We start from the raw sequence: 27,625 nt of genomic DNA, 5'->3' as shown, positions 1-27,625 counted from the left end.
GCCCGTTAACGGCGAGTCGCTTTCCCATGGAAACTTCGCAAAGCCCGTAGCCGCTGTCCGCTTTTGCAAGATAACGGAGCCGTGGCGCAGGAGGGGGAAAGAGAGGGCAGTCGTCTTATAAGCCACGGCCATAAACAGAAGGTACCGGAGCGGGAGAAGAAAGAACGAAGAAATCCCAGCAAAAAAGAAACAACGAAGAAGAAACCGGCGCAGCGAAGAGGGCGAGATGAGACCGAACGTAGTCACCGAGGTAAGTCTTCGAAAGATCTATTCCATCCTTATTCCAGATCTGGGAGTCAGCGATCTCCTTCCACTTGGATTTCTTAGTATTCGCTGGAAATTCTGATAACTCGGCACTCTAAAACCTTTGATCTGCCCTCTTTTTTAAGTTTCTTTGAATGATTAGGGTTTTATTGAGCTGTGATGGTATGAAGAATGAAAACTTCAATGGCACTACGAGGCATTTGATGACTCTGAAATCTTTAATTTGCTGCATTTATTGATAGTTTCTTGTATCTGTTGATTTGTTTATGGAAACAAAATGGGATTGGCGGATGAAGAGGGTTTCATTTTTCTTCAAATATGCCCTTGTTTGTTTTTTATTTCTGTTTTCGCTCTCAATTTCTAGTGGATGGACATGTAAGTTAAGTGGTATCTTTATCTTAGGGAAGAGGAACATGTTAACGGGTTGCTGTTACTCGCCATGATCATGAACTAAGAAGAAAAAGGTTTTAGAGGTAGTTTAATTCGTAGGAAAAACTGATAGATGTTGTTTAAATTTACCCAATAACTTAAGTTTATGTCAATGCAATCTTTTCAAAATTGGTGCAGTGCGTAGAATTCCAATTCTGGTTGCTAAGCCTGTAAGTGTAAATTTGCATGGAAAGCACAAATGAGGTTACGGACCAGTTTTAATGATCAAGGCGTATCTGAGAATCTAGGACTTTAGAGAAGGGATTGCACCTGCAATGGTTCATGTGTTATAGTCAGTCTTCTCCTCCCTGACAACCAAGAGTGCTACTTTGAAACTCCAATCTTTCAGAATTTGTGGAGTACTAACACCTTGTTGGCACAACATAATACTTCTTTGCATGCCAAATACTGTCATGCTCTGGCTACCAGTATTGTTGTTTCATACAGCTTTTCTGAGTATATTGTGGAAACATACTTAAGTTATGACACTTCAACTCTTAACTATTACTAAAAACATAGCATGCATTTTTAAACACTCCTAGTGGAGTATGATACCCTTATCTTACACACACACACACACACATATATATACATACATCCATTGATATGTATGCATAATATATATACACACACACATATACATATATATTCTTCTGCAATAATATCTCATGATATTCAGGCTGTGAAGTTTATTGAAAAAAGTTCCATTGACTGGTTGAAACAATGGAGTAGTTGACAGATTTTGTTGTATCCAAGCACACATGAATACAGGCATTTATTAACACTTGGATTCTATTAAGTGTCAACCATGTGTTTTTGGAGGTTGAAGTGTTGGAGATTTCATACTCACTTGGATAAACCATGTTAAGTGTCTAAATTACATTGAAAACCAACTTCTCTGAACATCACACTGTTTGTGAAGAAAAAAAGTAATATTTTTCAATAAATTCAAAGGGAAGTGCTTGGACTTCATTGTTGTTTTGTATATGATAGATGAATATTATAAAAAGTTTATTTATCTTTGTCTCTCTACAAAAAAAAATCATGAGGCAAATTTTTTCATCAATGAGCTTTATAGATGAGCATTAAAGAATAAATTCTAGATAATAAAATAAAGGCATACATAATTAAAAAGAAACATGATGATAGGATGGTGCATATTAGTGCAAGACCCTTTGTCGTAGTCGCAACTACAACCACAACTTATTCATGCCTATCCATGCAATCTCGAATGTTGCCTTTGATGCTATATGTTGTAATAACTACATGACCAACTATAGTCACACTCAATGGAAAGCCCAAAAAATCCTATCTTTAGAACATGTTAAACTATTGTCACTTGTGGAATATTTAATTTCTTCTAAATATAAATTTAAACTTCTAAGCAAAGTTCGCTATCTCGATACCAGACCCCATACTAGTGCCACACTAGCATAGTATTGGTACCACCGTACCATGGTCCGCTTAACTGGTACTGGTACCCATACCGGTCGACGCATGGTACAGTTCGGTACCGTACTGTGTCAGTATGGGTAGGGCGTGTCTATTTCGCACCAACATGTCCATTTTTTTTGGAGTTTTCAAGAATTTTTAATTTGTAATCACTATTTTTAAACTTTTTCAATAAATTTTAAGTCTAATTTGATTTTTTTTTGATGTTTTCATGATGTTTTTTGATATTTCTATGATCCTTATTTAACCTACATGATACATCTTGTTGTTTTAAAATAATACAAATCGTAAAATGATTAGTGAGATATTGCATGCTACAATTAACAACATAAAATATCCTCAAATCAAGTAGTAATGTAAAAATTAAAAAATAATACAATCAATTACATATATTTAAAGTATAATATATATATCGATATCTAAAATCAGATTGAGTGGCGATGCCTCTTGTAGATATCCGGATCATCAGCATAGTCAGGAGGCACATCAGCCCATCCCTCTAATCAAGTAGTGTTGTGTCTTGTATGCTCATCCCATAAGAAATATGCGCCGGATTATAAGCACTCTCGGATCTCTCGCTGAAGCTTTGGTTCTGAGAGGTGTCCTCTAACTGATAATACAAATATGCAGGAGCCCATCCGAATATACCGACAGTAAAATCTAATCCGTAAGATGCTTCAGACTGCATAGGGTAGAAACCACAGAAAGATGCCTCAGATATATCATATCCGTATTCATATGGGTTGTAGACTGCCTGTGGCTGTGAATAATAGGATCCAATATACACCTCAGAACTTGATACGTCTATGGATCCTACTCCACGTACTAGGTTATCTGCAGCTACTTCGTGTCCTACTGAATGACCTTGAGGAGTCTGTCTCTTATATGCAATCGTATCCTTGCGAACTCTAGCAGATCGTGCACCATGATCTCTATCCTAGATAGCATGCATAAACTTGACTTATCGGTGAATCGAAGACCACCTTGCGGCTATGTCTCATAAATAGTGGTCTCTGTCCTCCACTCTCTCTCTGGCCAGCATATTTATAATCACCAGAATTGCTTCTTCTGGTCTCTGAATCTGAGTGAGCTAACTCGACAATCTCCATTGGGGCTGTAAGTGCCTTTTGTTTTTCTTTTTTGGTATGCTGGGTAGCTGCTTTCTTACCCTTTGTGCTCCTTCTGTATGGCTATGCTGGGAGCATGTATGTGGCCTCCCGACCGAGTCAACCGGGTAGCGTAGTGGCATTATCTAAGCATCGCTCGATCACATCTCTGAGAGGATGTCTCAAATAAGAAGTCATGTGGTGACCGGCTCTCCAATGGTTGTGGATGACCAGCTGTAAGGATGCATAGAATATTTCTTTCGGCCTATTGCCTTGTATCAATCCTAGCCTTGCTGGCTACAAAACTAGCCGGTCGTGGAGGCTATCATCGCTCATCAAGCTCTGGCTCCTGTTGCTGGCCCACAAGCCATCTGATCATAGGATCATCCTCATCATCAACAAAAGCACTATGGTTCGAATCTGTGTATTTGAGCTTCACTTTCTTCTGAATGCGCTTCATCCTCAACCTCAGATTGTAGTGAACATATAAAAGGTCGTTGAGGCGCTTCTGTGTCAAACAGTTTCTCTGCTTGTCATGGATGAGGGCGAAAGTGGACCAGTTGCACTTACAACCACTCGAGGAGACCATCTGGAAGAGGATCTGGATAGTTGGCTGCTTAAGATTTTTCGCAAATAGCACAAAATGAATCTAACATTCAGCTGCAAAAATATTAAAAAAAATTACATATAAAATAGTACTATATTAGTAATCATCTAACGCCAGATAAATGTCCTGATGTGTAACATATCTAGATTCATACTTTTTTTACTTATGACAGCTGCCGAGGCTCCAAAGCTGTCACCGTCCTCTCTAAATATTTTGGTTTGCGAAAAAAAATCATATTATACTATGTTAATAATAGAAAATACCAGTTAACTTACACATGCCACTTAAGTTAACTTACCTTTTCTAGACATAGGGCCGTGACTTCTGGATCCGGCTCTATCTTGTAAATCACATTACGCAAAGTGGCTAGAAGTTCGTCATTCATATCAATTCCAGGTACGCTGTACTAGATCCGAGAGTTAAGGTAGTATGTTGCACATAGAGTTCGTCATTGTCTTAGTAAAATTGTACAAGTATAGGAGCAATCTAATTTTCAATGTTCTTGCTTATCTGCTAGATGCAAATTTCTACCCATCTGGTAGTCCCACCACCACTCAATGATGTCGATGTACTCTTGGGCATGCATCAGATCTACCTCCATGATCTGAGTCTTTGCCCTCTCCATCATGTGATACAAAACGCCCATCTGGGGGTACCTCTTGCTATCTACGGCTTGAAGCGCTTAATATAATGGTCTGATAGCCTTTACTATCTCAATGGCCAGCCGCCAGAATGTCTGCCTCGTCACCAACAACACTACTTCCTTCAGTATCGACCCTTGCATATCTACTTTTCTGCCACTCAGAACTGACAAATATATGACGTAGGGCTGCATTCTTCTCAAGAAAGCTATCAAGTGCAACGTAGTTGGTAGCAAACTGTGTGACTCCTGGTCTCAAGATTTCTCCTCCTGCATACCTCCTCATCAGTGAAAGGACCTACGTATGGTTATGAATATATTTGGTGATGGTTTGGGTTGTCTATACTATCTATTGTACTCAACAAATTTTCCAATATCCATCAACGTGAAGTCGATACAATGTGTAGCACATAGGGTTTAGAAAATATATAGCCGCCGCTCCATCAAGATCTTTCCGACAGCCTCATATTGTGACCTATTATCAGTGATGTCCTGCACGACATTCTCCTCTCCTACCCGATCAATCATCTCCTCCATTAGTTTGAGGATATACGCGGCATTGTGCACCTAATCAGAAGCATCAATCGATTTGTGGAAGAAAGTCTTCATATCATAATATGTTAGAAAGTTGATCATGCTCCGTCTGGTAGAACCAGCCCAATCATCACACATCACCGTCAGTCCATATGTGGGCCACTTGCTTTTGTAGGAGGCAATCCATTTTTCTAGCTCCATATTACTGTCACGAAACTCACCGTAGATGTCCTTTGGGCCTGAAAAAACTTACACCAGGACCGGCAGCCTGTATGGAGGAAATGGCAGACCTATAGTATGTATTGTATGCCACATTTGCTGGGATATAGTTGAAGTAGAACCAGGATCCAATATCTCACCACATATCCTTCTTATCCTTATTTAGCATTGAGTCAACCCTCTGCTGCTTCTAAGCTCCGTTGGAGAAGGCATAAGATCTAAATCATGAATTGTTGCTTCTAGTGGAATCTCTCTGGATGACTTCTTTTTGCTACCAACATAGATTCAATCAGGCCACCACATCTACTGACGGCCTTCCCGACTGAGGTTCTCCTGAACTCTGGATCTGCCCTGCTGCTCGCAGAATTGGAGCTCAACTTGTGGTACGAGGGCTTAAATCGAGCCCTATGCCTGGCTACCTCATCCTGCTGTCACTGATCATCCAGGCTCGCCTGCATGGCAGCTTGGATCTGTGCCTCGTCATCTGGAGCGGACACTTCTCTGACTCCCTAGAGTGATAGAAAGGTGGCTCTACCGTTCGGCGGTCCACCTCTATCTTATTCTTAGAAACTCTCTTTTTTGTTGCTCTAAAATCAGCGAAGTGCTTATTCATCAGCTGTCGACTCTTCTGTGGGTATTTCCGGCACATAGATATGTCGAGATAACCACCAACTAAGTGTTGCTTCAACCTAATTATCTCTCCTCATTTGAACTCTGTGTTGCACCAGTTATATTTCCAATAGTGACATCTCGAAAGCATTTGCCCATGATCCCAGCCAATGTCATGCTCTGGCTTTTTTCTCTTGATGGCTCCATTTCTGTAGGTTTATCAAATATGTTAGTTTATCAATTATTTAAAAATAGCAAAATTTTGTCACGATGAAGATATTTTTTACCTCAGAAATTACATCTGATTTATCTAATACATATTACTAACTTTTCATTTATTTATTTATTTATATATTTTTAATAATTTTTAAATTTAAAAATATATTTTAAATTTTATAAATTCAGAAAAATACGATTTCTACTGCAGAAATTATTTCTAAATTATGTAATACGTACTATTAATTTTTTGTATTATTTATATATTTTCAATTATTTTTGAATTTAAAAATAATTTTTAAATATTAATATTAAAAAATTAATTTCAGCTCAGAACTATGTAGAACCCAACAATGGATGCTACATATATTTTCTAGGCTCTTATGCATGCATCAAAGGCTACTTATTGTTTATTTTTTAAAAAATTTAGGCCTAGGCCACTGCGTGCATGGTCGCATCAAAATTTGAATGAATAGATACCAAATTTTTATGGAGAGTAGCTTGCATGCCCCTAAATACGTTTCTGATTTTACATTTTTTAATTTTTATTTATTTTATTTTTTTTATTTTTTAATCTAAAAATATATTTCTAATTTTTAAACATATATATAATTCAAAAATTAAATTTTTTTATGTCATCGTGTAGATCGTCTATAGGTCTACAACATATAATAATATCAAGCCCAAATCAAAAATTTTGGCATGATCTCTTCTTATTGTGCAATTTTCGAGTAATTTTTTGAAGCCCCCAAAAAATGAGAGAATGAGATAGAAGAGAGGAAGCACACCTTATTTAGGCTTTGATTTTTTTTTTGAACTGCTGAATCGATGTAATTTTTGAGTTGTTGGGAAGAAGAAGCGGCGGAATACTTTTCGCCGCTTTCACTTATTGTTGGGAAGGCCTTCTCTAAGCTAGGGGGAATAAAAAGACTGGGGCCTCTGCAGGTTGTTTGGAGGAAAGAAAAGGGCGGCCTCGTCTTTCTCGGTATGCTGCTGAAGCAACTGCGGAACATGTCGGGCGATCCGCCAGAAAGATGGGTTTGAAGTCCTTCGTCAAATATATAACCATAAACAGGGCCTGAATTACTTGTTTGTGTTCGATCAGTATGTTCTTCACCAATGTTCCAAGGAAGGTTTCACCTGATCACGCAATAATAGAGCGCCCATGCGAAGCGTCAATTCTGTCAGAGAGTACTCCACCACGAGGCCCTCAGCCAATCGTCACTCGCCAGCCCAAAGCTGACCAGTGCAAAACCCTGTGATCTGTCCCTGTTTACCAACAATAAATAACCTCTTTATGCACCGAGTTTGAACGAAACCGGCCGGTTCGCATCAGTTCTGGTCGGTTTGGAGCCGGAACCAAAAAATAAAAGAGAACCAACCTGATTTCGCATCGGTTCGGCTCGGTGCTGCCCGAATCGGACGATTCGGCTCGGTTTGGCAGACCTTAGTTGGTACATACGGTACAGTATGGAGATTTTTGGCATATCGAGTCTCAGTATGTCATCCATGCCGAATCAGTACGGTATGGTACATTCTGTACCATCTGGTTCGGTCGGTACAACGTACCTTGCTTCTAAGTCACACTGAGACCAATTCAGGTGATAAAAAATTAATATGCAATTGTCCTTTAGGCAATTGTAAAAAGTGATTAAAAATAGGAAAAGGTTTCCAATGATCCCCACCATGCAATTAAATAATTTGTATAAGAGATTTTAGGAGGATTGAAGTATAGATATGTTCCTCTCACACCTTTTTTTGGTAGAAGGCCGATGGGGGTAGCCCTTAAATTCCCTAACCCTCCAAACCCTGGTGAAGGATGGGATTTGATTCGAGCTTGATGAGTGGGCATCTTCATATTAATCTTTAATGCAATTTAGAAGAAGCTAAACTAGTTTTGAAATCACTTTATATTATTGATTTTTAATTTTTCTTTTTTTTAAGCAACAGAACTGTAAAATTATATTGTTCAAAATTAAAGAGGAGATATTAAAGAAGTATCTCGCCATGTAAAGGTTGACGAGAAAAGATGATACAAAAAGATCACTGAAATGAGCAAAGACCTAAATAATGGAGATTGCTTTCCAAGGAACATAGAAAAGTATTCTTGACCAAACCACATGCAAAAGATGATTTGCTTGTATTGTCCTTGTTAAATCTCATATTTGGAAAGCACCAATGTATTCTCCTTTAGAATCTCCTAGCAAAAGGTATGCATGTAATTTCCCATTCTTTTTGTTGCTTTTGAAGGGATGCAACTATAGCCCAGTCCATGCGTGAAGAAAATGTACCACGACCACCAGTTGTTTGATAAAAAAAGTTGAGATTTATCCAAATGCAGCCAAGTAATACAAGAAAATTAAATAGGTCACCAATTGTTTTCATTGTCTACGAGACACAAATAGCAAATTTTGTACATCAGCCCTCGTTTTGGCTAGATTTTGTTGATTCTCTCATGGTTAATACAAACCTTTGGATATTGGAAGAAATATAATTATGCTATTCTTGATATTTAAAATCTCATTGATTAATATGCATTAAGTTGATCAAACATTGTGGTTTTTGTAGTTTTCTATACTTCTATTGGTGTTATTTCGCCTTAATGCAATCCCATTTTGCATCATTTTAGAGCTTTTCCAATTTATGTTATCTAAAATGAATAATTGTTGTTATTCATGCTAAATAATGTGACTTTTCTAGTTTTTAACAAATTACTACAGAATTTCTCATACCAAATACAAAAAAGGATGAAGATATTGACAATGTCGTCCAGATCAGGCTGTTATTTGCTGATGTGATGCCATTGTTGATTAATAAAAGATGACAGAATCAAGCTTGTCAACATGCTTCTTATAGTGCAAGACTCCTTCATTATGCTCTTTAGCGATTATATGTTTTCTTAATTCAACTTTTCTCATTTTCTTAAATGGTTTGTAGGCTGGATTGTCTACTAGGCTATGTCAATGGTGGGCTAGTGTTCCATTCATCACTTCTGGTGTGGTTATATTGTGTGGATTAATTTACTTGGTGTGCCTATTGAGTGGGTATGACTCCTTTATCGAGATATGCTTCTTGCCTTCTGAAGTGGTTTCACGGTTCCAAGGTATGTTTTTCCTTTCTTCAAGGATTTGAACCTAAGTAATGCTAGTTTAGAATAAACTATAGCTATCTTTCTTTTTTCTGTTTATACATTTTTATTATTTCTCATCTGTGTAAAGCAAAGAAGTGATACATATGAAATGATCTTCCCTGAGCCAATTCAGATTAATTTCCTTCTATGATATCTTTTTTAGCCATCATCTATTTCTAATGCATTGATGTTTTTTACCATTTATATGTTTTTATTACTTCTCATCTATGTAAAGCAAAGAAATGATGTTATCAAATGATCTTCCCTGAGCCATTGCAGATTAATTTCACTCTATGAGATCTTTATTAGACATCTTCTCATCTATGGTACCAGCCGGCACCGGTACGGTACAGCCATAGAATTAAAAGGGGTCGGAACCAAACGATTTCTTGTCCGTACCGGTGCGAACCGGTGCCCGGTACCGGTGTGAACCGCACCGGTACTCGCGGGGAAGAAGAAGAGGAAGAAGAGGAAAGAATAGGAAGAAAGAGGAAGAAAGAAGAGGAAAAAGAAGAGGAAGAGGAAGAAGAAGAAGAAGAGAAAGAGGAGAAGACTATCTGTCGAAGGGGAGAAGAAGACCTCTCTTGCGGGGAAGAAGACTACCGGGCCTCTTTCTTCCTCCCGAGCACCTCGCGGGGAAGAAGACCTCCCTTGCTCGCAGGAGAAGGGGGAAAGAGAGGATAAGAGAGGAGGAGAGAGGGAAAGAAAAGAGAACGGCTCGGAAAGAAGAAGAGAAGGAAAAAAAAGAAAAGAAAAAAAAAGAGAGGCGGGGTGAATAGCACCTGCACGCGGGGCAACGCGCTGCATGGGGGCACGAGTGGGGAAACGCATCCCCGACTCGCGCCCGCGTGCGTCCATGCACGGGGAACCGCGCGCGCGGTCCCCACGCAGGCAGCCCGCGTGGGCTTTTAAATGCGGACGCGCATGCATCCGCGCGTTTTTTTTTTCTGAACCGGTTTGGTACCGGTCCCCACTGGTACATCAATTCGGTCGGTATCGCATACCTTGGTCCAACTTAAATGGGATAGGATGACACGAGAAATGAATTATGACAATTAGCTATAGAAAGGTTAACATACACAAACAGGGAGCAATTATCTCCAATTTTAATCAATAAATCGCAACCATTCCTTCTTTCTTCAGATAAGTTTAATGTAGAATAAATGAGAAGAGCATGATTTTATCTTTATTACGCAATGTACACTTTTCTTGACTTTGTCGGTGCTTCCAAAAGTGGTTGCTTGAACTATTCTCCAGAGACAGTAATCTCCTAAAGACTTGACTTTTTTATGGAACTCTAGGTTTAAGATGACTTTCTGTGAGCCAAACCTAGGTCATGATCAATGAAAAAGGTGAAGGACATCACCAAGAAATTTTCATTTGTCTTCTATGATACTTATTATCCCTGATTAAAATAAGTCGGGAATCATAGATGAGCTAAGGCATGGCCCAGAGATGTGTGAGTTCCAAGTATTTAAACACTTATTAGCAGATCTGTAAGTCCCTGTAGTCATGGTCCCCATGAAATCAATGTGCACTCATCTGTTACAAGGACCAACTATTTGTGTTGCAAGTTAACCTGCTTTCTGTTTTCTTTCCAATCTGAACTGCTAGGCGAGAAGCATAATCTTCTCTTTTCTTGCAACGAACTCCTTGGAGAAAATACAAAAAAATTCTCTGATAAAACTGAACTTACAAATAGAATAGTTGTCTCCATTATTTGCTTGCTAGTGCATGTGGTGAAGGACCTATGATCATACTTTTTAATAACCAAAGCTCATATTCATGTTATACACTAGAAACTTTTCAAATCTGATATCTATCATTTGTATCAAGCTAATGTATATATGGAAGAAAAAAGGTGATAGGCATTACAAGGAAAATGGAATTGAATTTTTAGTTATCTCTGGCATTTAAAGCTTGTATCCCTTTTCTTTTCTTTTCTTTTTTCTGTTTGGGCTGAGCTCTCCAATGAGTATTTATTCATTAGCTGATATATGCTATTCTGTTATATTAATTTCATATGACTTATATTGAGCTCTAACCTTCATTTTTCTTTTTTATAGTCTACAGGATTTACACGTCCGTTCTTTTTCATGGATCTCTGCTGCATGTTCTTTTCAATATGTTGGCATTGGTTCCTCTGGGTACAGAGTTGGAGAGAATTATGGGATCCATCCGCCTTTTGTATTTAATGTTCTTGCTTGCTACAACTAATGCTATTTTTCATCTTATTATTGCTTTAGTTGTGGCCCACATTCCTTTATACCCTTATCCATTTCTGATGAATGAATGTGCCATTGGTTTTTCTGGAATCATATTCTCGATGATCGTCATAGAGACAAACCTAAGCGGGGTACAATCTAGGAGGTGTGTTTTGTATTCGAATTTTTTATAAATGTTTTCTTTTTTCAATACACCAGCATAAAAAATACAGTACTTTATTGCATTGTAAGAATTTCCGTCCTAGTTTGTCCCGGCGGTACCACACTAGACCAGTGATAAACTGGATCCCAGGATGCATGTGGGACCCTGGGTCTCTTTAGACACAGTCATCCCGGTCTATCCTGGCCAAGATGGATCAGGATGGTTTCATCCTGACACCTGGGGTGGCCTGGCATCCTGGCACAATTTTTTTCTCTTCACTTTTGTTGTTAATGATCATTCCGGTTCTTCCCTACCCATTTTAGTACACCATACTTACCCGGACAAACCAGGACGGGCCCTGTACCAGCATTTAGATCATTGGTGCACAGGACACTGCTTTGAAGCAGAAACCTCTTCAGCTGAGGGCAATTTAAACCTGACACCCAATATAATTGGCAGTTCAGTCTTAAAAATGTAAAAGTATCCACACCTTTAGAGTTCAGATTATAATAATTCAGAAAATGTGAATGATCCATTTCCTGTTTATTCATTATACCCCAATCTGTTGATGTTTGCTTTCTATTATGTTTTGCAGTGTTTTTGGACTCTTCAGTGTCCCTGCCAAATGGTATACATTGCATGAAATAAATTTTCTTAATTTTCCAGTCTCATAGTCTTTTTATCCAGTTATAGACTTTGAAATCTTCACTGAGTAAAAAAATGCCGCATTCAGGTATGCGTGGATCTTATTGGTACTGTTCCAACTTCTTGCAACCAACGTTTCATTATTGGGACACTTGTGCGGAATTTTATCTGGGTTTGCATGTTTGTTCTTGCATTTCCTTTAATCCATCACCTTTTTTTTCTTTAAGACTTGAAGTCAGAATAACAGGGAAGGGGAACTCATAATGCTTATAGGATTGTTTCTGTTTCTCACCAGACACTTATGGATTGTTCAACTACTTGCTACCCGGACCGTCTTTCTACTATTCCATTGAAAGCTCCTCTCTTCTAGTAAGTTTTTTAGAACTAACTTATGTCAATGTGATATAAGCATGTGAACATGCACTGATATACATTTGAATACAAAATCATTCTTCATGGCATTTGTGAGTTTTCATATTGATTCTCTGCAAAGAATCACTATGTAATAATCATATTTGATGCAAGCATTTCCTATTCTAGTTTTTTGTAATTGCAGAAATTAAGGTCACTTGGAGTAAAAAGAAATGACAAATAAGCATTTGAAATATTCATGAAATCTGAGACTTACCTGTATGCTTAGAGTTATCCTAGCTCTTGACATATCAAAATTGAATTTTTATGTTTTTTCAGTCTGCTTGTATACGACGTCCTGGATTTATTTTGTGCACTGGCGGGACTACATATGGTCAGCTTCCTATGTTTTCGAATGCAACTACAGCATCCAGGTAAACTGCATATCTCCAAATTTTGCTGATTAGTCATTGTTAGCTAAGATTTGATTTTGTTATTTCTGCCTTGATGCAGTGGTTTAAGCCCAGGAAACATATGGAGGAATCTTTCTTCATGGATGCCACAAAGGGAGGTGTCAACCAGTCAGGTAAGTAGTTAGCACTGTAAAAGCATATGAGAAATTTTAGAGTTTAAATTGAACAGCTATATAGATAGCAAGAAAAAAAAGGTGAAAAGCTATGTATTGCTTCTAGACATTTGATGCGCATGGGAATACATCATACCTATAATATGAAACATTAAATACATCTTTACTCAAAAAAAATACATGATATGTGTTTGACAATTAACTTAAGAATTTTGAAAAAATGGAATTATTTTTTATATAAGATAATAAGATTAGTTTTAGCATTGTCTCAATTAGTGTGGTTCAGTATTTATTACTAATATTTGTTAAGGTTAGCAACTTAGCATGTTATAATAACACATGTGAAATCTTTTCAAAATTTCAAACCTCCCCTTTGCTAATATAGTTAGATTTTTCTTATGTCGTATGAACTAAAAGGTGCGTGTTGTTTATGATGAGTTACTCTTGCTCGTTGTAGCTTAACTATGTACAAACCAAAACATAGGATCTGAAGGTGCTTAAGGAAGCTGATTATGGTGATGTGATGTGGGAGCAATATGTCTCATTTTTAATTTGAATATGATCAAGAGTGGTTTAGCTATATTCATTTTAATTCCATTCTTGATGTAGGATTTGATTAAGACCAAATTTTGATTAGTTTTGGCTCTTCAAAATTTTGTAGGGCTAAATTAGGATAACTTACTTTTATCTTTTCTTTGTAAAAACTTCTAGATATTTGAAGGGTTTTTTCTCCAAAATTTATTCTGTGCAATCTGAAATGGAGAATTATTACAGCAAGCATTGTCTATATTGGATGCTTAGGAGGATTTGCTAATTGTTCCAACTATCCCTATCACATTGTTGTGTTTCAGAATATATATATATATATAGGGGACTGATAACCTACTCTCTGGTAGGTTATCATCTACCCATTTTTCATTGGACAAAAAATACTCTTACTTTTTATAACTCTTAAGGGTATTTCATGTCTTTTTACAATTCCACATTAACTCACCCTCTCAACTCTCCAATTAATACTCTCTCCCTCTCTCTCTCTTTTGCGTGTATATATATATATATAATAGCATACATACAAACATACATACGTACATACATACATATATATGTATGCATATATATACATGTATATATATATATAGATGTATGTGTATATATAGATAGATATATGTATGTATATATACATACGTATATGCACACACACACACACACACACACACACACACACACACACACACACATATATATATACCAGAGGGAGAGAGTATTAATTGGGGGGTTAAGAGTTATAAAAAGTAAGGGTATTTTTTGTCTACAGAAAAATAGGTAGATTGATAATCTACCATAACAGAGAGTAGGTTATCAATCTCCATACATACATATATATATATATACACACACACACATGTATATATGTGTTTATTTAAATACCTATATTTATATATGTATTTTAGACCCACACATTCATATCATATGGTACATACATTATTTAAACTATTGTGTCGTATGAGGTTTAAAATACTAATACTGAGACCCATATCAATCTTGTGTCTTTGTAACATATTGTAACGTTTTTTTTTCTCAATTTTCAATTTTCCATCTTAAATGAATTTTAGTGAATATTTTTCCATGTTCAAATGGTTTTTGGGATACCAGTGGGGTGTCAGGTGTGTGATGCTGGTACTGGGACAGATACCCATAATTTAAATAATAATTTAAAAAATTATGAACGAATATAAGCGAACAATACTTATCAATTAGATTATGTACGATGGAGTCATGAGTTTGATTAAAATCTTCCAACTCACTTCTCTCTTAGGTGGAGTTTCTATGACTCGTGTATGCCCGCTTATTCTTCATAATCAGAGCATTAGATTTGATATTCTATATATTGTCCCAACCCTTGCTGTTCATGTGGTTTTTGATATTTCGTGGATATCCCTTTTGATATTGTGGCTAATGGTATGTCTTATAGGAGCCTATTCTTCCCTGCTCAAGGTCATAAAAGGCAGCATCTTATTGACCTTGGAATATACCCATACTTGTAGGAAGGGTAATATTGTGCAGAAGTGTTTCTCTGGGGATATGATGACTGAGGGTATACATGTGGATCGTATTTTCATATTTAACCTAAGTTTGTAAAATTTTGAATTGATTTTTATTTAAAATTTAATTTAAAATTATAGAAAGTTTGTATAATTTAATTTAAAATTATATACACTATCATGTATATATATATAGATAGATATATGTATGTATATATACATACGTATATGCACACACACACACACACACACACACATATATATACCGGAGAGAGAGGGAGAGAGTATTAATTGGGGGGTTAAGAGTTATAAAAAGTAAGGATATTTTTTTGTCTACGAAAAAATGGGTAGATTGATAACCTACCATAACAGAGAGTAGGTTATCAATCTCCATACATACATATATATATATATATACACACACACACACATGTATATATGTGTTTATTTAAATACCTATATTTATATATGTATTTTAGACCCACACATTCATATCATATGGTACATACATTATTTAAACTATTGTGCCGTATGAGGTTTAAAATACTAATACTGAGACCCATATCAATCTTGTGTCTTTGTAACATATTGTAACGTTTTTTTTCTCAATTTTCAATTTTCCATCTTAAATGAATTTTAGTGAATATTTTTCCATGTTCAAATGGTTTTTGGGATACCAGTGGGGTGTCAGGTGTGTGATGCTGGTACTGGGACAGATACCCATAATTTAAATAATAATTTAAAAAATTATGAACGAATATAAGCGAACAATACTTATCAATTAGATTATGTACGATGGAGTCATGAGTTTGATTAAAATCTTCCAACTCACTTCTCTCTTAGGTGGAGTTTCTATGACTCGTGTATGCCCACTTATTCTTCATAATCAGAGCATTAGATTTGATATTCTATATATTGTCCCAACCCTTGCTGTTCATGTGGTTTTTGATATTTCGTGGATATCCCTTTTGATACTGTGGCTAATGGTATGTCTTATAGAAGCCTATTCTTCCCTGCTCAAGGTCATAAAAGGCAGCATCTTATTGACCTTGGAATATATCCATACTTGTACGAAGGGTAATATTGTGCATAAGTGTTTCTCTGGGGATATGATGACTGAGGGTATACATGTGGATCGTATTTTCATATTTAACCTAAGTTTGTAAAATTTTGAATTGATTTTTATTTAAAATTTAATTTAAAATTATAGAAAGTTTGAAAATTAAAAGTGCTTAGGGGCTTTTGTGGATGCCCCATGATATGTGTATATGTATATACCAAGGTTTGCCGTACCGGTACCAAACCCCGTACCGGTGCCACACTATCATAGTATCGGTATAGTACGGTATGCGGTATGCCTAGCGTACTGAGTGTTGGTACGCCATCGGTACCGGTACTAGAACCAGACCGGTATGCTCGGTACCGTCCGATACGGTATGGTACAACATACCATGGTATATACACATAATAGAAACTCTTTTGGTGTGATAATTCTACATTGATCCCAATTTTGGGCATGGGTTTGGGTGCTCTTGAATTTACGAGCACATGCACACTAATAGTGCACACATGCTTCAATTCTTTTCCTCATAAAATTATTTGATATTATTGTAGTAATTGAATTTATCTGAAAATTATATAATTCTATAAAAACATATATTTTCGAAAACAAAAATGTGTCGTATGGTCTTCCGCTATTTTTTTTTCTTTCTATTTTGCCAATTAGTGGTGAAAGTGAGGGGAACGACGAAGCCTTGCCAAGGGTCGGACCATGTTGAGGGCAAGCCAAATTTGCCCTCCTTTCCGTGTCCTCTCTCTCGCTCTCTCTCGGTTGCCACCCATAGCAGACCCATGACCAAAGCATAGGGAGAGAGCATGGGCCGCCAAGCTCTCTTTCTCTTTTCACATTTCTGAAGTGGGCAATCTGGTCAAGTTGCGCTTGGTAATGGCTGAACCGTGCCCTGGCACCGGTCAGTCTTGATCAATTTTGGCCAAGATATGTGGGATGTCCCAATCCAATTAAGAACCTATATCAGTCTCATGTTGCCTTTGGAATAGTAGTGCACTGATATTACCATCCTGTTTTGGAAGGTCCTTAATCCTTGGTGCTCTAGATAGGACTTCCTTTGGTTTTTGTAAGGTGTTCTCTAGCATGAAATGAAGACCTCCAAAAGACTTCCTAGTCACAATGTATGTTGAATAAGAAAGGTGGTCTCCTAAATTGCTGTATAATGTCATAAATTTCATAAATTATGTAAACAATTATGCTATTGATAGGACATTCTATAGTTTATTGAGACCAGGGTATGCCGTACCGGCCGGTACGGGCCCGTACGAACCGGTCCGGGCTGGAACCGGTACTGAATCAATGTGGGATCCGGTACCGGGAGTTTTTATTAGAAAACTGACCGGTATGACTGTCGTACTGGTACGGAACCGGTCCAGGCTGCCATCGGTATGCCGACCGGTACTGGTACAACGGACCTTGATTGAGATAGTCTCTTGTAATAGGTGATGGCCTTCATGAACTCTTCTTATTTTCGCTATATCTGAAGAAAAAAAGCTTTCTCCTAGTACCTTTTTTGATTAGTCCAGTATTATAACATCTTTATGTCCATGTCTAAAGACCGCATGCTTGATACAAGAATGACATTGCATTTCTTGGAATTTTTTGGTTAGTTTCTCATTGAGGGGAATGCTTTGATGGTTTTAGGGAAATGAATCAGCTAGCCTCGTTTAGCCTTCATTTCCAATGTACACGACTATCATTCAGGTGGCACTCCAACAAATTAGAGTTAATATCCATGGCATTTGATTCCTAGAGTTAGGTTCATTCACAACCATGGTGAAGCTAGAGGTGAATGGTACTGCATGAAATGTGGGAAGGACAATTTATATAGGTTGTTTGTTTGTTTGATAATGGGTATTATAAGGTGCCATTTGGCCTCACTTTCATTTTTTCTATTTTACAGAAATAGAAAAAAAATTGCCTTTAAATACAAACATGGCGACGATGGCAAAGGCAGTAGTAGTAGCAGAGGAAGTGATAATGATGATGTTGTTGTGGTGGAGGTGATGGCGAAGGCACTGGTGATCTGGTGGAAGTGGCGATGGTTGCACTGGTGGTGTGACAATGGCAGCAACAATGGTGAGGGTGGCGACAATGGCAGAAGTGATGGTAATGGTGGTGGATGCAGTGTTGGTGGTAGTGGTGACTAAAAAACATTATTTTTTTATTTTTAAAAATATGAAAATTAAGGACTACTTTTTTTCATTTTTTAGAAATAGTTAAAATATTTATTAAAAATAAAATAAAAATAATAGCACCAAACATGTTTTCTTGGTTTCTATTTTTTTTAAAAAAATAGAAAATAAGAAATAAAAATGATACCAAATAGGCCCTAAATGAATGATTTTTTTCTAATCTAGTAATTGGTTTTAAAAGTCTAATGAATATATAGAAAACTTTAGAAGAGAGTTGACTGGGCAAACTATGAGCCATAGTTGGCGAATTTTTGGTTCTATATGACAAATTATAAATTGTTATAGAGTGGACCAATTCATGTTATTGTTTGGATTAGTCAAACTGAAATGCTATAGCTAACTCATTCTATAGCAGAAATATAAGCAAATTGCTCGTCATAAAGGTTTCATAATGGAGGGCTTTCTTCATAATTGAAACTATTCTATAAATCCATCTTATTTTTTCCTTGACATTTTTTTCTCCATTTCAGTTTCTTGTATAGTAGAATTATATTTATTCTTGTAATTGTTAATAAACACTCAGCTGGTTTTTAGTGTGGAGTTAGATTTGTCGTTTAGATCTGATGGATATGGACTTTTCTTACCTCCTAAAAGCAGATGCTTGGGACTTTTATGAGAAGAAGGTTCCTTGAACATCAAATCATTGTGATGAAGAAACAATTCAGAGAGAATCAAAAGCATGAACTTTTGAGTTCCTTTCTAAGTTTCCAAAGCATATTTTTTGCGAAAATTGAGTAGTTTTTGGGAAAGTAAACATTTGTTAGCTGTAGGATCCCTTAGTGGAAATATCAGATTTATATATTGAAGATCGCTATAGTAATTGTTGGGATGTTTAGTATCACTAGTTATAATGCACATGCTTATGCACATGTAATTGATGATAATAAAACTTAAATCCGAGGTACGCCATTTCTAGATCAGGTTCTGTACTAGTGCCATTTTATTACTGCGTCGGTACTCTTAGCATTGGGGCCTGTTTGGCATATTGAGTATCGGTACACCCTCCGTACTATATATCGGTACTGAATCGGTACTATAATATGCCCCGTACTATCCAATTCGATGCGGTATGGCATACCTTGCTTAAATCATAATTTACAATTGGCACAAATTGATATATATATATATATACACATATTGTATCAGACTAGAAGAATTCAATCAAGGATACCAAAATAACTAAATAAATGGATTGATTTAGTTTTTTAGATTAATATATAATGAGGGAAAAGACAGATTTTCAGTTTCTCTTTGATAGGGTTTCCATTACAAGGGATCACAAGCAAAATAAGATATATTATAGTATCATCCATGTACCTTGTTTTGTCTGCTTATTGTGTTTTGCATGTCAAATGGTGTTTCTTCTGCAATGGTGTTTCTTTTAAAGCAATAATCCAATAAAATAGGTTTTGTTTCACAATAAAATAGCGTTCTTTACTTGCAATGGGCTCTTTTACCGGCAGATACTGCATACTTGCTTTTAAATCTTATGATGTCATATTGGGAGGCTCTAGTACCACCTTTTGAATGCTCATTTCCCTTGAACACAAGGCGATCGGTACCTTATTCTGTTGTTGGTTCTTTTCCTTACATGCTGTTTTCTTGATTGGCTTTTACCACACAAGTATGACAACATCAACCCAATCATCGTCCAGGTGTACATCCAGTCTAGTTTGGAGTGTGGGTGTCATTACATTCTTTGAATCTAACAAAATCCAATAGCAATAATATTCTGCTTATTGATATCTTATTTTATTCTTGTATGCCAAGTGATTGCCGCTGATGAGGATGAGTAGAGAGTAAAAGGGCATGGTTAAAGTTTTGAATGGACACTATGCTTTTCCTATTCTTCGGTATAGGGGCATCATAGGGATGGGAAAAGAAATATTTCAATTAGATATTAACATGGAGAGGAGGACCTAGTGGTTACGGAGTTTTAAATGGTTTGGAGTTTGAGTGGTCAAGATGATCGTAAGTAAATTCAAAGATTGAGGTGACTTATTTCATTATTTGGTGACATTTTGGAAGAGAAAGAGATATTATAAGGATATTTAGGATGGGGGCATTTTGAGATTAGAAAAACTTTCTCATGGCACATTGGCACACTTATATAATTTTTAGGATTTTACTTGTGGATATTTGTGAAAGATTCTCGAGCTGATACATACATGCAAGAATGAACACATCTGGAAGTGTGGATTGATCCGTAGCTGGGTCTTCCAGGTTCAGCAGCCGTAAACAAGGAAGGACAGGAAGCAAGAGAAAGGCCGGAATGAGGAGAAGGCATCAGCGGCGCTGAGTGGAGGAGGGAGAGAGATGAGGGTTTTGAAGGCCTCGGATTCTTGGCGTTCTCAACTAGGGTTCGAGGAAGAGAAGAGAGGGGGTAGAAATCCTCAATTTCTTATCAAGAGCAGGAGAGAGAGAGAGAGAGAGAGAGAGAGAGAGAGAGAGAGGAGGGGAGATTCGTGAGGGGGGGTTTGATAGATGCCAGGGAGGGGGGGCGATCACGAGCAGAGGGGGAGGCAAAGTGGCCGGAGGAGGGGGGATCTGCGACGTGGGGGGTTCGAAGGGGTTTGAAGGATGTGGGGAAGGGAGGGGGCCTTTTAATGGGTTCAGCCTGTTTACTAAGCTGATAAGGCAAACTGTTCTAGTTCCTTGTTAGTTCGATTTGGTATGCCCTAAACCAGTAGCTCAGGGTGGTATGGCGAATCTAACATACAGGTATATGAAAAGATTCAACAAAATAATGGCAAGTTTTATAGAAGTCTCTTTAGAAACTCGTGCAACTTCTATTTTACACAAGGTATTCCATCTCGGTACTGAGTCCCATACCGGTGCCATCTTGTTACGATGTTAGTATGCTCGGTATGGGGCCGGTTCAGCATACCAAGTGTCAGCACGTTCTCCATGCCGTGTACCGGTACCAAACTAGTACGGTGTATATGCTTTGTATTGTCCGATTCGATATGGTATGGCTTACCTTGGTTTTTACATGGAGTTTTGGTGAGTTTCTCCTGTATGTTGTTATTAAAGGACTGGGAAAATGATGCATCATTGTGGAAGATATGTATAATGAACTTAAAATAAACAAGAAGTGAGGATTTAGTTTCTCCATCCTAGTGTTGTACACAAGCTTGCCAAGGTTGGCTTGAGGCTTGGCCTAACTTGATACAAGTTGGCAAGGATCAGTTTAATGTCTCAGAATGACGGTGTAAAAGCTTAAATTTTTGGATGGAGAACTGACCTAGGCTTATAAACCCATGTGGTGCCCCTTAATCATCTAATGTGAGACTATAACAATCTCCCCAACCTGACTTTGTAATGTCCGGGATTGGCTCCTACTTGAGAAGGGGGCCCGCCCATGGCTTGGGTCCTATGAGATCCTTGTATCCCAATGTGGGATCCATATGATTGATAAGGGCTATGATGCACACCGGACCTAGCTTTGAGACCACTTGTTACGAATTTATAGCCCAAAAACTTAAGCTATTGCGTGGAGGACAGGCCTATGCTTGTAAACCCATGTGGCACCTCCTTAATCACGCAGTGTGGGACTATATAATCAAGTTTGGCTTATATGTACCTAAGGTAACTCGAGCTTAGCTTGGCTAGCTTGCTGTTGGAGATAGGTTGAGAGAAAGTGGGAAGAGAATAAACGATCCTGATGTGACTAGTGCAAGTGAAGGAGATGAAGCATTAAATGTAGATTGAAGCATAGGAAGCAATGCAGGAGGCAACATTGATGGCTCAGCATCATAATCAAGAAGACATGAGAGAGAGAGGATGATTGGGGAATATTGGGAGCTAAATTTAGTTTACCACGTACAGAACATGAGAGAGAGAGGATGAATGGTGAAGGGAGCAAGGATGGAGGTGAGGGAGGTCATTCAGAACATTCAGAAAGTGGAGAGAGATGAGAACTTTAGGGGTCTCCATGGTATCCTGGAGTTTATTAATCTTGTCCCAACTATTAGATTGAGATCTAGCAATTGGCATGCTGTGTGAAAAGTTGAGTTTCTTTCTATAGTGACTTTTTGAAATATATCTATAGGAACTGATCTGTTACCAACTCATTTCATCTTCTAAACTCCCAGGTCAATATTGGCAGTCAGCCCTATAATTTTTTGGTGGCAAATTTTTTATTCATTATTCATCTTTGTAACTTAAAAATAAAAAATGTGTGGAAAATATTTATGTTTGTGTTAAATATTTATATTATATTTGTATTATATATTCATATATTAATTTTGAGATCGATCTGAACATGAGTGATGTATGCTCAGCTCATGTTCAGCTCATTTTACTTTCAAGCTCAAATATTTGGCTCATGTTCGGTTCATTTACTAATCGCACAAGCTCATTTTGAGCTGAGTTCTGAGCCGAACACGATCTGTTCATGAACAGCTAGTTCATTTGATGCTGGGAGATCTATCAGCCAGATATGGTAGGATAGAGCCTTTGAATGCTTACTGTTGCACTAGCCTTCTGCTGTACGCTACCTGGTCTGTTGTCAATATTAACTAAGAAGAAAAAGTCATGAACTCGTAGAGAACATTGAATGAATTGGTTTTCAAGTTACACTACACACTCAAGAAATTGTACTCTGTGGAAAGTCTGTTAATTGTTCTTGCAATTTGGCACTCTCATCACACTATTTTTTTCTCCAGATCTGTTTTCTGCTACACATTAGTCCCTTGCTTTATTAAATGTTTAAATTAAGTTTGTGATTGTGTCTTTGCTTTCAATCTGTATTGGTACTTAGTATGTAACTTGATGTCAGCCCTGGACCCTGAATTCCTTGGGGAGGAAGGTTTTTATGTTCTAGTTGAAATTAATGAACTCTGCAAGTAATTATGAGCACCCGCAGGCTATACGCCTTTCTCTTTCGATTTTGCTGTAAATTGGTGCTGTTACCACATAGCTAGAATTTTCTACTTATATTTCTTTGCTGCTAAATTTCCTTCACTTTTAAACATTTAAACTAGATTCATGCTTCTCATATGGCATTATTACTTTATATTCTAGCCAGCACAAGACTCCAGATTTCCTGGGAGGGGAATGACTCTTGGCTCTGCACGAAGTCACTCAGCTACTACAGCTGATTCTGATATAAGCTTGCAGGCTAGACTCCTAGATAATTCTGCTCCAGATCATCCCTTAGAAACAGCACCACCAAGCACAGAACCACGAGCATCAAATGGAAGGTAACACAAGTGTACATGTGATTCATAATTATGTTTGCATCCATCAAATATTTGTTCTGCTTAACAAAGGAAATGAAGACATATACCAATTTAGCTAGAAAACAATCTATAAAATCCGCTTACTTATGAAAGCTCAAGTCATTGATATTTTTGAATACAATCATTTTTAAATCCAACACTTGAGTTGTATTTGGTTTAAGTTTTCAAGAATCTTATATACCAATTTAGCTAGAAAACAATCTATATAATCCACTTACTTATGAAAGCTTAAGTCATTGATATTTTTGAATACAATCATTTTTAAATCCAACACTTGAGTTGTATTTGATTTAAGTTTTGCAAGAATCTTATTGTATTATCCATATTCCATAAAATACAAATTGTACTGCATGAGCAACATGATGCAAAATAGACAAGTCAAAAATAGGAAGAAAACTTACAAAAATTGCCAAGACAGCCACATCAGGCAGGATAGCCTCAGGAACATTGTCTTTGTGTGGCAGTCTGTCTGGGCAGCTTATCATTAGGCTGGGCTCCTAGATGACGCTGATTGTATCTATGCAAACATATTATTCATAAATAATTTCTCTCTCTTGAAACATTTTCATTAAAGGGAGAATGAATTTAAAAAAAATTAATTCCTTAAATAAACCAATGAACAAGATTCCTGCTCAAGACAAAGGCTGCCCTTAGACAGCTCAGGACCTGATAGGAGCCAACCTAGGCACTTGGGTGGCCACCTTGCTTGAAGGCCTGGAAAGCACTAGGCTCCTTGGTGGTTGGGTTGCCCAATCACCTATGCAGGACCACGTAGGTGCCTAGGCAGCCACCTGTGACAACCTTGAAATGAATATCTACCAGATTCGTTTACCACAATGAAGATCGATTCCATGATCATGGTCAAAACCATGCGCTAAAATGATCTATCCATTGCCATCTCTTAATCTGCACAAACACACATAAAAAGTCTCAAAGCACCATTCCCTTTTTTTTTTGTTCTTTTTTCTTATTTCCTTTTTGAGGGAAAAGCCTAGAGGTATTCTAGTTAAATACAGTCCTGTTTAGGTGGTTTTCGGTGATGAATAATGAATCTTTGTGCTTCTTTCTTTCTGTCTGCATCTGTCTGTCTCTTAACTTTTATATTCTCTATTTGGGCTTGAGGAATAACTGCACAATGTGGAAACGAACGCTCTTGGGAGCATAAGACTGTTCCCTACACTGATATTTCTTGATCATCTGAATTTTTTTTCATATTTTTGCAATTCTTCTTGTCTGAAATAAACTTTAAACTGGATGATATTCTAGATTTAGTCAACCCTGATCATCTATACATGAATATGCCAATTAACAGCCATTGTGATAGGAAAGACAATGGTCAGAAACTGTTTCAACATCAATTATTTTTAACAATATGTTGGAATTTAGGGCCTAGGAAAGATGCTTCTAGAATTAGAGGATAATATTAATGAGGTTGGAGAGGTACATATTGAGCTGAGCTTGAAGATGATTGGGATTATGATGATGCTCAATTGTCATATAAAGATCATATTGTGGAACAGGAATACTAGCCAATATGGAGAAGCATAAGATAGAGTATCAGTTAATCAAATGTTAAAATACTACAAACTTTGGTTTATTTTATTTATTATGATGCCCTATTATTTGGCAGAATCACGGAACTTTTTATGACTAATGAACATTGAATTCTGATGGTAGGAACTCATTTGATCATGTCTTTTTGGTTTAAAAGTTCACATGCATTTTCTGCAACTCTTTTGTACTGAAAGCAATGGCAAATGATAATTAATAAATGAGATTTGACTAATTTAATTGGATGATGAAATTTTATTTGGGTTGGTTTCTATCAATACATAATGTAATTTTAATTTATAATTTTGTAAGCGTATTGGTAAGTCACTGACATGATGGTTCAACTTACTTTTTCGCTTGTTAGAGCTGTTTTTAAATGAGTTTATTTGATTATTGTTATGATTCAGTTGATCTTAGTTTGGTTTTGTTATCTTATTGATTTTCTGATATAGTTATCTGATTAGGCAATAAGTGGCCATCAATGCTTGTTGGATGCCTAAAATATGTTTAAACATTAAAAAATATATTTCCACATCACATTATACAAGTTGAAAGTTCCCAAATTTTCCTTCTTTTTAATTTTTTGTTGTTTATTGTTTGGTTTGTTTGCATGTTTGCCATTTTACTTCAACCCATTTTTGTTTTGAAATGCATGTCATACTTGTATCTATATGGTCTAAAATTAGCATTTCTACCTGATATCCATTGGCTACTTGTATCTGGTAAATGCCTTCAATAAAATATTGTTGTCTACAGATGATATATGCTTATCATTTCTACCATTTTGTGATTTTAGGCATTTAACTGTAGACAGTGAGAGCATCGCTCTATTAGCTGCACAAAATCAGGTCGAATCCCTTGACTTGTAATTCAGATAGTTTACATTTTATTTTGCTTTTGTTTTCTGTCATTTGTGACCTTTATTTAGAATATTCTTCTACAGGGTGTAGATAACTTTGAAGAAGAGCTCAAGAAACTAGTGGCAATGGGTTTTGAGAAGGTTCCTGCATTGATCTTGATTTCCTCTTTTATTCTAGTATGAATAGTTGTTCATATGTTATCTGTGGTTTCTCACCTTTTTTATGCAATTATGTCATGGCAGCATCAGTCCCTGAGAGTACAATAAGCATGGTGGAATTGGATTTTTGAAGTTACATTTGCCAGTTTGTTGCTTTATAGGATTTCTAAATCATAATTTCTACTCCATTGGCTCAGTTAGCACAAACTTTGTCCAATACATATATCAGTTTAGAACATGACATTTGAAAGTAAATTATGCAGTTGTATTTTAATTGAGAGTAAAAGACTGAACAGAATTTCTTTAAAAAAGATTAGACGAGGCTTACATTAGGGATCAAACTTTTCTTGCTAAGAATGAACCAAAAGACACTTTTTTATGCCAAACCATAATGAAACAAAGGTTCTTGATTGTGGCTAGTGGAAGAGAGCAGTATTGTAATATTGTTGTAAGAACCTAGAAAACACTAGAATTTAGCGATTGTGGGGATCGGCTTCATTTTAGATTTCTCTGTATTATTAAAACAGATTGCATATGGAGTTAGTTGATGAAGCTTTGACCCCTTATAATAATAAAGCTGAACCTACCATTTAATGGTAAATATGGTTTTCTATTCTGATAGTATTTTTTGCGGCAGTCTCTTATTTACTGATAAAAGCATTACACGTCTATGCAAGTTCGGGATGTTGTTTTGGCATAAAATGAGCATCAAATTTCTTTAGACTGCTAAAATCTGAGATGGGCTCCTTGTTGTTGCTGCAGACCCAGGCTGAAGTTGCCCTTGCTGCTGCTGATGGAGATCCTAGTGTTGCCATTGAAATTCTCATGAGCCAACAGGCATGCATCATTCTACTCTATTAGTGGATCCAAAATTCATGTCTCAACTTATCTTAGGGTTCATTTAATGTTCGCAGGGTTAAACAAGCAATAGAAAGAACCACTTCGACAAGTACACCTAAAGCAGTTAAAGTTTATGTTGTTCTAGACCCTTCACCTTGTTGAGCTTCTCTGCCAGCTCACTAGTTTACCCTTCACAACTAATTTCACATTGACTGAAGCTTGTTCAGCAAATGGTGGTGATATTGTCTTGAAGTCAGCCTGAAAAAAGGGGAAGAGGCTTCCTCTGCAAGAAATCACGGTATTGTGATCTGATGAACTAAATATTTTTACTGTCATTTGTTTGTATTGTATCTCAAACTTGTGCCTGTGTTGCTCCAGTTAGGGAACATTTAACAGTGTAAAGGTTGCAATGGAAAATATTTGTATTCTCATGTATGATTGTTTAGGGATGTTCATATGGCAGATAAATAGCATAATTGCAGCCAATCAAAGCTTGTAGATTTTACAGACTA

General features: G+C 36.9%; 1 protein-coding gene across 2 annotated transcripts; it reads left to right on the top strand.

The window, feature by feature from the left end:
• The first annotated feature begins 40 nt into the window (after window positions 1-40).
• On the top strand, window positions 41-27,625 carry LOC103720598 (rhomboid-like protein 15). Of its 2 annotated transcripts, XM_039126042.1 has the most exons (14): window positions 41-250; window positions 9,014-9,179; window positions 11,273-11,353; window positions 11,453-11,576; window positions 12,169-12,201; window positions 12,307-12,398; window positions 12,514-12,587; window positions 12,909-13,003; window positions 13,083-13,155; window positions 23,487-23,665; window positions 26,052-26,103; window positions 26,199-26,255; window positions 27,036-27,110; window positions 27,188-27,625. In XM_039126042.1, exons 1-14 carry the CDS (start codon window positions 227-229, stop codon window positions 27,191-27,193), a joined length of 1,131 nt encoding a protein of 376 aa, XP_038981970.1. In that variant the 5' UTR covers window positions 41-226; the 3' UTR covers window positions 27,194-27,625. The 2 variants fall into 2 exon arrangements, with proteins under 2 accessions (XP_038981970.1, XP_008808594.2); XM_008810372.4 differs by having other exon boundaries at window positions 11,273-11,576.

The sequence above is a fragment of the Phoenix dactylifera genome, chromosome 4 (assembly GCF_009389715.1).
Source record: "Phoenix dactylifera cultivar Barhee BC4 chromosome 4, palm_55x_up_171113_PBpolish2nd_filt_p, whole genome shotgun sequence".
NCBI lineage: Eukaryota > Viridiplantae > Streptophyta > Magnoliopsida > Arecales > Arecaceae > Phoenix > Phoenix dactylifera.
The sequence above is the reverse complement of the archived record's forward strand: the minus strand, read 5'-3'. Positions and strand labels throughout refer to the sequence as shown.